At 32.7% G+C, this 15,267-nt stretch overlaps 1 protein-coding gene across 3 annotated transcripts in view; it reads left to right on the top strand.

Annotated features, from left to right (window-relative positions):
• The window catches only part of POT1 (protection of telomeres 1), a 115,050-nt gene that overhangs the window by 80,837 nt on the left and 18,946 nt on the right, over positions 1-15,267 (top strand). For all 3 annotated transcript variants that reach the window (XM_025380605.1, XM_025380604.1, XM_025380603.1), the window contains 5 exons: positions 3,220-3,386; positions 4,440-4,519; positions 9,388-9,444; positions 12,908-13,064; positions 14,694-14,899. In XM_025380605.1, the coding sequence (XP_025236390.1) occupies positions 3,220-3,386; positions 4,440-4,519; positions 9,388-9,444; positions 12,908-13,064; positions 14,694-14,899 (667 nt within the window). The remainder of the gene's footprint in view (positions 1-3,219; positions 3,387-4,439; positions 4,520-9,387; positions 9,445-12,907; positions 13,065-14,693; positions 14,900-15,267) is intronic.

Here is a 15,267-nt window from a genome sequence, read left to right as displayed (position 1 = left end):
TCTGCAATGCAGTATAAAAATGAAAATGATTTTTCTCTGTGTACATAATATAACTTTAGATTTTTATTTAATACACATTGACATCACATTTATTTGTTTTCTGACAACCTCTGTAACATTTCTTCTTGATTTAGGAACTCTTCACTCACTTGACATTGATATAAATGAATTCTTCTTGGTACTTTCAAGACAACTGTTTAAAATTACATTTTTATATAAAAATACCTGGAACCAGTGCGAAAGACTTTTGTTGTATAGGAGGAGGAAAAAATGTGTTTTTATTTTAATAAAGAGGACAGTATAATGCAATTATAGGATATAATACAGTCAACATCTACAAGCAATACATTTTAGAGCCTGAATTGCCCTTAACTATTTTCTGAATCTCACTTTTTGTTATGTCATTCCCTTAAACATTTTACACAGATCCAGTCACGTAAACTGAGATTTCAAATATTTTGTCTAGAAACTAAAGCTTTACTTTCTAAATCCCTACTCTTAACCAGAGACAATTGTTAATTATAAAATATACGTGGTCATAATTATGTTTTGGCCTTCAGTAGTTCAACAACTGTGATTTGATTGGCTATTTTGAGACATTCAGGGAATTAAAAATAATAAACCTGAAGAGAAATTCTTGACAGTTTGTGAGGAATCGGTTGATTATTTCTAAAGGGATAGTCTTTTCTTACTAGCCATATTTACTTTGCTTTTTTTTTTTTTTTTTAAGTGTTTCTGTATTTAAATAGACATCTATCATCATTTTTTAAACTATATTTTTATAATTTTTTGGTTGATGTTTCATTTGTATTTTTGGAATCTTAATACTGACGAGATTAACCAATACTTGTTTTTTATAATAGAGCATCTGGCACATTTCGTAGTATTTTTAGTCAAGCTTTTAAAAAAATACAATGCTGCCTCCATAAGGAATTTTTGATAATAACAACTTATCTTTATGTGAGTAACTTGTATCTTGGCCTCAAAATTTTGTTATATTAAAAAATACTCTAGTAGACAAGATAGTATAATAAACACCCATGTGTTCACCTTATTTTTAAATGTTTTGCCACATTTATTTCAGACACTTTTAAGTTTTAGGAAATAAAACTCTACGCATCAAACCTTTGAGCCCCTGCCTGCTCTTGTTTTTTTTTTTTTTGCTCCCCAGCTCCCTCTCTATGTCTCCATATGTAGGTTTGTATGTACACCTATGTTTATTATCCTTTTTCTTTATGTATTTTTTGATAGGGTAAAGCCCCCCTCTCATATTCTTTAAAATTGATTTGACTAGTCTCTTTTGTATATGTTTTTGGATTAGCTTTTCAGATTCCACGAAACCTTCTGGGAATTTAGATTGAATTGCATAGAATTTAATATTTAATTTGGAGGAAATTATCATTTTTGTAGTATCAAAAGTTTTTTGTATATGAATGTCTTTCTCCATATGTTTAGGCCTTCTTTCAAATCCTTTGTAGATCATACATACATGTGCTATACTAATATATTTATATATACATATATACACACACATATTTTAAAAGAATCACAAAATAAGTCAAAAAGAATGAGATAAAACTAGAAATTTTTATGTTTTTTCCAATATCTCACTTTGAAGACTATGAAGAAAATTAGTTTTTTCTTTTTGTGCTTTTCTTCTTTAAGTTTCTTTATACTACTCCCTGGCTGTGATACAGATGTCAGCGAAAGAGGTCAAAGAAGAGGCTTGTATCTTATCTGCTCCTCATAAAACCCATGATTGGATGGGAAAAAAGATCCTTAGGAATGAAAGAGTAGCACCTGGGAGAGTGGGTTTTCTCCTTACCTCCTTTGCTGATATCCTCCATCAGAAATAAAGAGTAAAGAGGGGAAATAAAATTAAGAGAAGCTACAATAAGCAGAATTGGAAACCTGATTTGCTGCTCATCTTTTTTTTTTTTTTTAAATGTTTCCCTTTATAGGATTGAGCCTCCATGATCTAAAAGTCCAGAATTCTAAATGCAAACCTTTTTGAGTGCCAGTATAAGATAGTGACACCTTTGCTTTCCAGTTATTCAGTGTACAAAAACTTTGTGTCATGCACAAAATAATTGAAAATGTTATCGAAAATTACCTTCAGGTTATGTGTATGACATATATGTGAAACATAAATGAATTTCATATTTAGACTTGGGTCTCATCCCTAAGATATCTCATTATGTATATGCAGATATTCCAAAATCTGTAAACATCTGAAATCTGAAACACTTCTGGTCTCAAGTATTTCAGATAAAGAATATTTAACCTATATTGCTTTTTTTTTGTTATTTAAGATGTCTGTTATTCAATCCTGAACTTGTGGGGTCAAAAAAAGTGGTATCCCTGTAGTCACCCAATAGTCAGGAGTGCTATTTTTATACAAATGAATTAAATTTCCTTGTTTGTAACTCCTTTTGCTTCTAAATCTTTCTTCATAAATATAAATGTGATTTAGGTTATATAGCTTCTTTTAGGTAGGTGTCAATATATTTGAATAGCATTCTGCATCTCTCTCATTTGACATCTCCATTAAAAGAAAAATCTCAGTGGTCTATAATTAAAGATATTTGTAGACTAAGTTTAGCAAAACATCTGAGATTAACTATAGAACATTTATTTCAAAACTCTGATAACTCATATTTGAACTCACAGACTGTTTCACACTGTGGTGGTGCAGGCACAAATGCAAAAGTTTTTTTCCATAGAACTTGTAAGATGGAAGATGTTTATTATTTTTTGATAGTACCACATTTAAAATTTCTTCTTAGTATTCTCATAATGACAGTATCTTAGGGATCATATTTAATTAAGCCTTAAACTGGTTAAAGCAAAGCATTTTCAGAAACTTCAGTCAAATAGAGGGCTTGAATTCCATTTAGGTAATGGGTTTCTTAACCATTGTATTTTATTGATGCTAAGACACAGTTTTTTTTCACATTTTAATATGTCTGAAATGAAAATATCTCTTACAGTTGAATGTGTGTGTATATGTATGTGTGTGCATACGTGCTTAGGCATGCACATGTCCATATATTTAGTTTTGATACAGTTTCCATGCAGCTGTTACTCAGCCATACTCGTATAGCATACTTTGCAGATACTTTAGTATATTTCCTGATTGGTCAGTGCCCTCATTGCCCCATATTGGTTATTAAAGTTTTATTTTCCTCGCTTTCCAAATAACAAATTATCTATTTTTAGGTTGGAAGCTTTCTTAGAATCTATAGCCTTCATACCAAACTTCAATCAATGAATTCAGAGAATCAGACAATGTTAAGTTTAGAGTTTCATCTTCATGGAGGTACCAGTTATGGTCGGGGAATCAGGGTCTTGCCAGAAACTAACTCTGATGTGGATCAACTGAAAAAGTAAGCTTTTAATTTTTAGAAAATGTAAATAAGGTATTGATTAAGCCGATTTCTAAGATAATATTGTTCCTGGGGTTTCTGATAGGTTCCCTAGCCTTTTGTGCCATTCGCCATGTTTTTAAACAGATGAGCCGAATGAAAGAAATCAAATGATTACAGGCTCATATAGCTAAGTAGTAGCAGAGCCAAGGTTATAGTTGAAGTTTTCCAACTGTTAGAATCTGGCTTTTACACTCTTGCTTCTTTTCTATCATTTACCACACTCTGCAAGTACAGCAACATACAGTGGAAACTAGACCTTAGCTAAAGTTTAGAAAATTTGATACATATCTAAGATTCCAAAAATATTTAATTCTTTCATGAAAAAAATATATTTCTGAAGTGCCACTGATTAAATAGGTAACACATGTTTTGGTGTATCACTCTCTTTTAAACCTTTTAAAAACATTTTTAAAACTTTTACATGTGCCAGAAAGTAAATAGTATCTTAAACCTGCTATATATTTAGATCTCTTTTTCCCAAGGTATTCCTAGCGAGTACTGTGTGCAGAAGCATTTTGGTCAATATTCTAGAAATTTAAAAAGTCTTCATATCTTCAAAGAGAAAACATACTGTTCAGTAAATTTAAATAAATTTTGTCTAAATTTTAATTCATTGAAATCAGTGTGACTTTAAATTAGCTTCTGTTTTATTACTTTTATATCAGTTTCACTGATTTTAATATCATTGCCATATATAGCAACATAGTATTTAGCTTCTTGAATCTAGAGTTAGATTGTTCTGACCCAGAATGCCATCCATTAAATTCCTAGTTTATTTTTGTTTGTATTATTTCGTCATTGCCCTGTTTCACTTGTATCTTTCTAAACTCAGCTTTTTAATTTGAACCCTCAGAAAATTTGATGAAAGCAACAGATCCTTTACTGAAGAATGTTTATACACACAGAATTTTATATACAATATCAATGAATTTCTGGATTTTATGGGTACAGCTAAATTTACTATATTGACTTTGTTTTATGCAATTTGAAATTGTATTCTTTCAATTATAGGGATTTAGAATCTGCAAATTTGACAGCCAATCAACATTCAGATGTTATCTGTCAATCAGAACCTGATGACAGCTTTCCAAGTAAGGACAACCTTTAATATTGACAGTTTAGTTCTTGCTAAATAAAATAGCTTTATCAACATAATTATTTTTAATGTCTTCTCTTTGTCTCTCTTATTAAAAATTTCATGTAGTAAAGGAACATACTAAAATCTTTATCTGTATCCTATGCCAAAAAGTAAACATGGTTTCTTCCTAAATTATGTAATTACATTTTCAAATTGGGTGGTGGTGATTACTTGATTATGATATATACATAACGTGTTTGTATTCACAAGAAAATCTGTATTGATTTCATAGACAACTATTTTGCTTGTCAGTTTTTAAAGGGAACAAAGATTGTTTTTGCCACTTATTTCACATGGCCCAAATACTTTTTGCTCATACATATGTTAGATGTATATATAGTTTCTAGTCTTTATTGAATTAAGCAGGTATCTAAATACAAAATATTAACAAACAGTGGAATATGTCCTTCTAATATTGTCTACTTGAATAGATGACTAGTCAAATCTGAACTTGAAAGCTTTCAGTGTGCATTGTTTTTTCTTTTACCACTTTGTCTTAATTTCTGGGTTTTTGTTTGTTTAAGAGACATTGTCTTGCTCTGGCGACCAGGCTGGAATGCAGTGGCAGGATCATAGCTCACTGCAGCTTCAAACTCCTGGGCTCAAGCGATATCCTCCTGCCTCAGCCTCCTGAGTAGCAAGGACTTGTAGTCCTGCACATGCCAACACGCCTGGCTTTTTTTACTCTTTTAATTTTTTTATTTTTCGTAGAAACAGGATCTCACTATATATTGTTCCAGGCTTGTCTCAACCTCCTGGTCTCCTGGTCTCAAGCAATCCTCCTGCCTTAGCCTACCAAAATTCTGGAATTACAGGTGTTAGCCACCACACCTGGCCTGTCTGAATTTCTACATCTGCATTTTGGGACCTGGAATCTAGGTCACTTTTCTTTGTTTTTGTTTTGTTTTTTTGTTGTTGTTTTTGTTTTATTTTCTACCTAACTCCTACCTTGCTGTGATCCAAAAAATTGTTTTATGAGATTTATTCTCTTTCCATCCCAATAATGATAAGCATGAAAATTAACATGCATTTCTTGGTAGGCATGTAAGTGCCTGCAGGCATTATTATTTAATTCTTTTGTTTGTTTATTTGTGTGTTTTTTGAGATGGAGTTTTGCTGTGTCACCCAGGCTGGAGTGAGGTGGCGCAATCTCGGCTCACTGCAAGCTCCGCCTCCTGGGTTCACGCCCTTCTCCTGCCTCAGCCTCCCGAGTAGAAGCTGGGACTACAGGCACCCACCACCGCACCCAGCTAAATTTTTTTTTTTAATTTTTAGTAGAGACGGGGTTTCACCATGTTAGACAGGATGGTCTCGACCTCGTGATCCACCTGCCTTGGCCTCCCAAAGTGCTGGGATTACAGGCGTGGGCCACCGCACCTGGCCGCATTATTATTTAATTCTAACAGCACTCCTATGAGATGAATTATTCTGTCTCCTTTTAACAATGGGAAACTGAGGCTTCGATGGATGGATATCATATAATTTGTCCACGGTTACTTAGCTGTTAACTGATGATAAAGCAAGACAAATTCAAATGCAGGCTTTTTGATTTTTTGGTATGTACTTTGCATTTATTTTCTTCATTCTCTCTGTTTTAAAACTCTACTTATTTTAAAATGCCAACACCTTCGTGATAACATTGTGGCCTAGTGTATGATTACTTGAACTACCATGAGGAAACCGATTTAGTTCAAATGACAATCACTTGGAGACAATATAATTTGTAATTATACTTTTTACAATCTCTTTTTCCTTTTAGAATTATTCTTTCATTATTTTTAAAGTACACTGTAATAGGTGTTGTAATATCTAGTTGAATAGCTTTCACTATGCCTTTATTCCCTACTCCCTGAGGTAAGATTTAACAGTTTAGTGTGATTCCTTCAATCACTTCATCTTTATACAAACATATATACCTATACATAAACAATATGACTCTTCTCTTTTTCTTAAATTTTTACCAAAATGAAATCACACTATAATAAATAGTTGCTTTCTTCAACAATATATTATAGATCTTTTTTTCTGGGCTAATTCATATGACTCAAATTCATTATAGTTGCATAGTAATAATGTTACACTTTTTTCATTTTTCATTTAATAGACGTTGAGATCTTTACCAGTTTTTTGCTGTTATAAATAATACTTTAATAAACATCCTTGAATATATGTGCTTCCATGTTTGCACTTCTCCACAATCAACTCCTAAAAGTGAGGTTGATATATCTAAGGGTATGCATGTCTTTTAATAGATGCTGCCCGATTATTTACCAAAGGTCATAGGAATTTATATCCAAATAGCAGTATAGAAGAATGTACTTTCCTCACACCTTCACAGTATTGGAATTTAACATTATATGTAATTTTTGACAGTTCAGCAGGTGAAACGCATTTTCTTACTTAATTTTCCTGACTACTTGGAAACTTGAAAATCTTATTATATGTTTACGAACGTTTTTAATTCCCTCTTCCTCAGATTATTTGCTCTTACCCTTTATCTGATTTTCTGTTGAATTATATTTTTGTCAGTTTGTGGGGCAACCATGTATGTTTTACACATTTTCTTATTTGACTACTTTTATGGTTTCTGCCATTGTTTCCATCTCGTGTTGTAATGGCTAATACTAATTACTGAATTAGATTTATTGAAATTACACCAATGCCAGCTTGAGATGTTCATTCAAGTCCTCTTGACTTGGATTTTTATACCACTTATTAGCAATACTGAGGATATGTTTGTGTGTAATGCTTTATAAAATAAATTATAAAAACATAATATACTGTTATGTATAATAGAATGTAAGCTAAAGTGATTACAAAATACAGATTTTAAAAGTCTTAAATTCTTCTTTTTAGAAAGCATTTTGTAACCTAAATGCTATGACTACTACTTTTGCTTTCTTGTTAAAGTCCTATTTTTGATGTTCATTTGGTTATTCTATTAAATTTCATAAGTTTACTATTTTATCCATCTCCCCTTTTATTTCCTCTACACTGTATTTTTTCAACGTAATAAAGACTTTCGTACATGGTAGAGTTAAAACAGTTGTACAATGAATACTCAAATACCCACCAGCTAGACTCTCCAATAACTATTTTACTTTGTTTGCTCCATCACATGTGCATTTATTTCTATATGCCTCTTTTTTTTTTTTCTTTTGAGGTGGAATCTTGCTTCGTCCTCCATGCTGGAGGTCAGTGGCACGATCTCAGCTCACTGCAGCCTCTGCCTCCTGAGTTCAAGCTTCTCCTGCCTCAGCCTCCCAAGTAGCTGGGATTACAGGTGCCTGTCACCATGCCCAGCTAATTTTTGTATTTTTAGTAGAGACAAGGTTTCACCATGTTGGCCAGGCTGGTCTCGAACTCCTGACTTTAGGTAATCCACCCGCCTCAGCCTCCCAAAGTGCTGGGATTACAGGTGTGAGCCACCGCTCCTGGCTTATATGCCTTTTCATTCATTAATTTACATTTTTTACACATTTCAAAGTAAGTTGCAGACATAAGTACATTTTCTAAACACCGTGGCATGAACATAATTAGCTAGAGTTGAGTAGTTATTTAGAGTTTTTTGTTTTTGAGGTAAAATTAGCAGTGAAATGGACAACTTTCCATTTTATGAACCACTCCATGAGTTTTGACTAATACATAAACGTGTAACCTAAATCCCTCTAGATTTGCAGTTCTAGAACTTTGAAAAAATTGAATCATATGTATCCTTTTTTACATACTATATGTTTTTGAGATTTAATCACATTGTTGCATATATCACTAGTTTGTTTCCTTTTTAATGCCACATGATACGTGGTAGACATTTTTTCTTTAGATAGGAATTTCTAGTTGTTATGGCATCATTTGTTTCCTTTTTCCTGTTAGATGACTTCAATGTCTTTGTCAGAAGTCAAGCGAGTATAAATGTGGGCTTATGTCTAGTCTTCCCATTCAATGCTTACTAGTATAGTGTGAAGTATGCATTTTCCTCATACTAAATTTTCAATTATTGCATCACCTTTTGCATTCTCCTTGCATTGCTTTGCTGCTTTAGTAAAAAATCAAAATACAATGTAAATGTGGGTTTATTTCCAGGTTCTCTATTTAATTTAATTCAGTTGATCTATTTTTCAATCCTCATGCCAGTTCTATGTTGTCTTAAATTACTGTAAGTTTATAGTAAGTCTTGAAGTTATGTACATTGTTCTCCAACTTTATTCTTACTTTATAAAATGTTATTTAATATTCTAGATTTTCTGCACTTCCACATAAGTGATAGCATCTGCTTTGCAAGTTCTGCAGTAAAGCCTCTGCTGTTTGTTTGTTTGTTGTTGTTGTTTTGAGGCAGAGTCTCGTTCTCTTGCCCAGGCTGGAGTGCAATGACACAATCTGAGCTCACTGCATCCTTCGCCTCCTGGGTTCAGGCGATTCTCGTGCCTCAGCCTCCTGAGTAGCTGGGATTACAGGCATCTGCACCACACTTGGCTAGTTTCTGTATTTATAGTAGAGAAGGGATTTCACCATGTTGACCAGGCTGGTCTCTAATGCCTGACCTCAAGTGATCCACCCACCTCAGTCTCCTGAAGTGTTGGGATTATAGGCGTGAGCCACTGTGCCCACCCCAGTCTCTGCTGTTTTGAAAGGATTATACTGAATCTGCAGATTCATTTGGAGAGAATTGATAACTTAATATTGAGCCTTTTAAATCATGAATGTGACATATCTCACCATTCATTTGTATTGTCTTCAGTTTCTCTCAGCAATGCTCCACTGTTTTCAGTTCTACGTTGAAGTTGTAATGGGCTTAATTCTTTTGCCTTTTCCTTTTTATAGGCTCTGGATCAGTATCATTGTATGAGGTAGAAAGATGTCAACAGCTATCTGCTACAAGTAAGACCATGTATCATTTTTGATATGGGCACAGTAATGAGTGTAATAAAGTCTGCCTCTACACTTACCAACTAATCCATTTCTTTCTAATAGTAGAACACATATCCTTTAAAGCTAAAATATGTCCATATTTAACTTTCTTCTTCTACCATGTGCCATTGGCACAAAACGGAACCCATAAAGATACGAGTCTTTACATTGCATATTTTAAGTCATATATCTCTAACAGACTTAACGTTTAAAACAGATATATATTTTAAGCATTAAATACCTGATGTATTTTAAGTCATGTATCTCTGTTAGAGTTACATGACTTAAAATATGCAATGTAAAGACACGTATCTTTAAACTGTTACACGAAGAGTTATCCTGTCACATGATGCATTAAACAGTGTACCATAAAGGAGCTCCTTGCAATATGCCTCAAAATTTTAATTTAATGTTAGTAATGATAGTGTGTCTATCAAGTACCCTCCTTTTGTTACATCAGCTAATTAACAATTTTCAGAAAAATAGTTTTAAGCACAAATTTATTAAATTTTAATTTCTCAAATTGGAGGAAGAAGATACAAATACAAATGGGAAAAGGATTGATGAATGCTTTTAATGTTGTATTGTAATTGGAGGTGCCATCATGTACTCATGTTTTCCTAGGTAAATACAGAAATAGATGTAGCTGTGTGTATGTATGATACATATATATTCACATACATACACACACTTTCATTTATATTATAGGGGTGTGTGTGTGTGTGTGTGTGTGTCAGTATGAATGTGTGTTCATATATACCCTATCTCTCTCTCCATGAAAAGTCATAGAGGCAGCAGCACTCCAGTTGCCATAAGCAAACCTAGTGCACAGATCGTGGTTTATAAATAATATTTTTCTCTAAAGGAATCAGAGCTCCTTGGTGAAACAACAGATTTCAGAACTAGAACAGGGGAATTACAAAATTAGTATGGAGTAACCTTGTAGTACTAGAAAGTAAGGAGGTTCTCAGTTAATGATGAAACTCGTCAAATGGCTTAGGATAGAACATGTCTAATCTGGGAACATTTGAGCATCAAAACAAATAAGATTAATACTAATTGAGTAAAGCAGGAATGCATGAGCCCATGTTGATGATGCTAAAGGAAAAATAAAATATATGGGGTTAAGTGGAAATATCTTTCTTAAAGTAAAATAACAAATATGAAAGGAATGATGAAATTAAAAAAAAAAAAGTCACCATTTTGTAACCATGATAGTCATTGTTCAGTTAGTTATGAATCTGTGGATTCTAAACTATCAAGATATATGATGAAAAATAAGATATTTACTTGTATATTCTTGTTAAATGCAAGGGGGAAGCGGTAAGTTTTTAGTGGAGAAGTGATTGGACACCACCTTTACCAGGTGAATAAAGTTTAGGTCTACAGTAATAGAAACACTCACTTTGTATGCCCCTTGATGTGATGCACTGAGAAGCACACAGTATCATGTATGCATTATGCCAGCCAAAAATGCATAAGCTAAACCTGAGCCTGAAGAAGAACCAGACACACACAATTTGGTGTTTATTCTACAGAGTAAATAGCTGTGCAAATATATCAGTGTCGTGAAAGATAAAGAAAAACTGAGGATTTATTTTACATTAAAGAAGTCTAAAGAGACATGAGAATGAAATGTAATACATGGTCCAGAATTGAATCTTAGACTTGAAAACAAAATAAATGCTACGATGAACATTTTGAGGACAATTGTAGAAATTTGAGTAATGTTTGTTAATTTGATTATAGTAATAAATCAGTTAAATGTTCTAATGTTGAAAATTACCTGTAATTATGTCAATAAAATGTCTTCTTTTCAAATACATACTGGAGGATTTAGAGAAAAGGAGGCATAATGTCTGGTAGTTATTCTCAAATGATTCAATAATATTTACGTGTTGAGAGACAGGTAAAGACAGACACGGTGACAACGATAAATGTGCAAAAATGTTAACAATTGGTGAATCTTGGTGAAGATTATACAGAAGGTCTTTGTATTGTTTTTACAATTTTCCTTAAGTTTGAAAGCATTTTAAAATGAAAAGTTAAAAACTTTAGGTTAAAATATGAGTTTGAAGCAATTGCTCTTATCACTGTGTAGCAATTTACACTAAATTGATCAGGTCTGCCAATGGTCTTTTTAAAACAATCGCCAGCCGGGCGTGGTGGCTCATGCCTGTAATCCTAGCACTTTGGGAGGCTGAGGCGTGCAGATCACCCGAGGACGGGAGTTCGAAGCCAACCTGACCAGCATGGAGAAACCCTGTCTCTACTTGAAGTGCAAAAATTAGCTGGGTGTGGTGGCACATGCCTGTAATCCCAGTTCTTAGGAGGCTGAGGCAGGAGACTCACTTGAACCCGGGAGATAGAGGTTGTGGTGAGCAGAGATCACACCATTGCACTCCAGCCTGGGCAACAAGAGCGAAACTCCATCTCCAAAAAAAAAAAAAAAAAAAAAAAAATCTCCACCCAACAAAATGTTCCACTGTAAACTCTTGGCCGTTTGATCCTTGAAGGAAAACTAATTCAACAAGAATTTCACTGAATTAAAGCTGAAAGGAATTGTCTTTGCCATTGAGGTTAATAAGATTTGTACATCATTTTCATTTTCTATAACACATGAAAGTATTCAGCTAGAATGTATAGCAAGCTGTTGTTGCCTTAAGCTAAGGGTCACCAGCAATTTTATACTTTTTTCCAGTAGAAACTGATCACCCAGGCCATCTTTCCACAAGTAGCTGAGGAGACCTCTTGTACCTATTTCCCAGGCAATTGCTCCTAACGCTTTTGTCTGACTTTTTTTTCCAGTTTGATTCAACTTCCTCTTCCTTTTCCTCTCCCTCCTGCTCCACTCTCTCCTTCCAACTCCCCAAACTTCCTCTTCTCTTCTCCACTACTACACCACTCCCATGACAGTTATATCACCCTTAATGTCCTTTCCTATTCTTAATCTGATTTTATAAATGATAGTTCCGTAACTAATTTGAAACATCCAAGAGCCTGCAAATAATATTCAGCAAGTGTGTTTTGTTACATTCTTTAGTGGCAGACACCAATTAGAACTTAAACGGTTGCCTAGCATGTTATTTTCTTAGCTAAATAAACCTTGCTTTTTTTCTGTTAGCCAGATTTCCATTAGTCCCATATAAAAATACTTTTTTGAATGCTTACTAGGCAATTAAGTTATTTCTTCCCCCAAATTATCCAGCGTTTATTTAGTACACATTTGTTGAGTGCCTACTGTGTGCCTGGCAGTATGCTAGTGGGCCCTGGATATACATTAGGGAATAAAGACATAACCCTTGCTTTCATGGAGTGACACTTAATAGATCTAAAATTAATTAAATTTTATAGTATATATTTGGTTCAGAAGGATGCATGTCATAAATATGATTCTTGCTATTCTGTTTTAATATATAAAAATTCTTTACAGTACTTACAGATCATCAATATTTGGAGCGGACACCACTGTGTGCCATTTTGAAACAAAAAGCTCCTCAACAATATCGCATCCGAGCAAAATTGAGGTCATATAAGCCCAGAAGACTATTTCAGTCTGTTAAACTTCATTGCCCTAAATGTCATTTACTGTGAGTATTTTCCATAATAAAACAAATGTGCTTTCATATTATTTGTGTATATATGTGCACATATGTATAATTTTGTGTCTTAGGAATAAGTAAATTGTTAATATATTTTGCAAGAGTGGTAAATTTTTTAGGTAAAATGCTAAATTCTTAGAGAATAAATTATTCTGATAGTAATAAAAGTGGTTGCTATTTTCAGATCTAAAATTCAGCTTAGTCACTCTGATAAAGGCAAATGAGAAATAATAAATAATTAATATATTTGGGCAGACTCATTTGTCACAAAAGTATCTTCTTAAATATAAACCTTTATTAACTGAAATTTTTGGAAAGAGTTGTGATTACTTGAAATATCTAATTAAGTGATACAGAGAGCCTTGTTGGTAAACTTCTGTCCTACTTAATAACTAGAATATAATAAATGTAATTTAAATTTTCTGTAGTAATTGAGAATTTCTCAGTGCCTTTACTCTGAACATCACTGATTATATAAATATGTAATAAATGTATATAACTGTTTTGTAATCCTTTTACTACGTAATCAGCTTGAGACATATTCTGAAAATCATTTTTAAAAGCTCCTCATCTTTTTGCAATTTGCTTATTTTTCCTCTGATTATCTAAGATGATGTTTTGGAAAATGTAGATAATTGATGGCTGTATGCATTTGGATGCCATAAATTGAGTTTTCACTAAAATGTGCTACAATGTGTATATATATATGTACATCGCCATGTATTTGTGTGCTTATAAATTGTGAGTATCAGTGTTCATTAATATACATATATTTTCCCCTCAAAAATTTGAGTATAATGCTGTTTGAGGAAATTTTTTATTTTAAAATCTCTTTAAATAAAATGTAAGGGAACAGTTTTTACCCATTTGAGCTTGAAGTGGTGGTTGGGATTAAAATGTATATATAAGGATTTTAGATAATTCTTCAAGTATTATCAAATTTTGGTTTATTGAATTTTGTAAAATCATACAGCTTTGTAAAATAAAACCACTCTCTGCGATCATTTTTTAAACAAATAAGGACATTATCTCAGAAATTAACAAAAACTATCTAAAGTTACACAGTTAATTGACAACAGAACCAGAATAAAACCATACACTTTTTGATTCCAAATGATGCCATTTCTGCTACATGATACTTAACCATATGACTTCTCAAAATTATTAATTATTAAATAGAATTGGAAATATTATTAGTTTAGAAGTGCCCTTTTCCCTAAGTATGGTAAGTGGATATTTAACTGGAGTGAAGACAGGGGGCCACTGTATTTTTTTTCTCCTACTGGGAAATTTAGCATTCCTTACGGAGAAGAAAAAAATTGATACTAGAAATAATTATAAGTGGCTTTGTATCACAAAACCAGGCATGGAAATCACTGGTAATTAATGTAATTATGATTGGGATATACTTACCCACAAAATATCAAATATTTATCTATTGAAAAAAGTTATTTGTTCTGCAAAGTGAATTGTCTCCATAATTTAGATCATTTAAGAAAAAGTAACTGACTCATCTGCATATAAGAATGATACTTTTTAATTTGATTACTTGTTAAATTGAAATCTTCAAGCTTATACCAAAATTGATTTTTGTCATTTCATTGTCAATAATTTTAGGCAAGAAGTTCCACGTGAGGGTGATTTGGATATAATTTTGCAGGATGGTGCAACTAAAACCCCAGATGTCAAGCTTCAAAATACAGCATTATACGATTCAAAAATCTGGACCACTAAAAATCAAAAAGGACGAAAAGTAGCAGTTCATTTTGTGAAAAATAATGGTATTCTCCCACTTTCAAATGAATGTCTACTTTTGATAGAAGGTAAGATGTTTAAGTCACTGTTTTGTTAGAATACTCCTTTTCCATATTTTTCCTAATTATTGTTTAATATATTTTACAGACAACCCAGAACATATAAAGTAAAAATAGTATTTAAATTTTACAAAATTGAATATATATGTTAACTGGATTCAAATATATATATGCACACGTACATAAATTTATCTTAATTACATTTGAAATTATACTTCAGACTCAAGTGTTAACATTTAACTATATTGTTGGATTGCATTTTATTTTGTCAATGCTAACATGACTGTCTAGTTAAGTAATAATAAAAGGCTGATTGCTTATGTACCGTCGCTGTTTTCTTGGCCTCTGGATGTCACTGTTGTTTCATAGAAATAGGG

The sequence above is a fragment of the Theropithecus gelada genome, chromosome 3, assembly GCF_003255815.1.
Source record: "Theropithecus gelada isolate Dixy chromosome 3, Tgel_1.0, whole genome shotgun sequence".
In the NCBI taxonomy this organism is placed as follows: domain Eukaryota; kingdom Metazoa; phylum Chordata; class Mammalia; order Primates; family Cercopithecidae; genus Theropithecus; species Theropithecus gelada.
The sequence above is the reverse complement of the archived record's forward strand: the minus strand, read 5'-3'. Positions and strand labels throughout refer to the sequence as shown.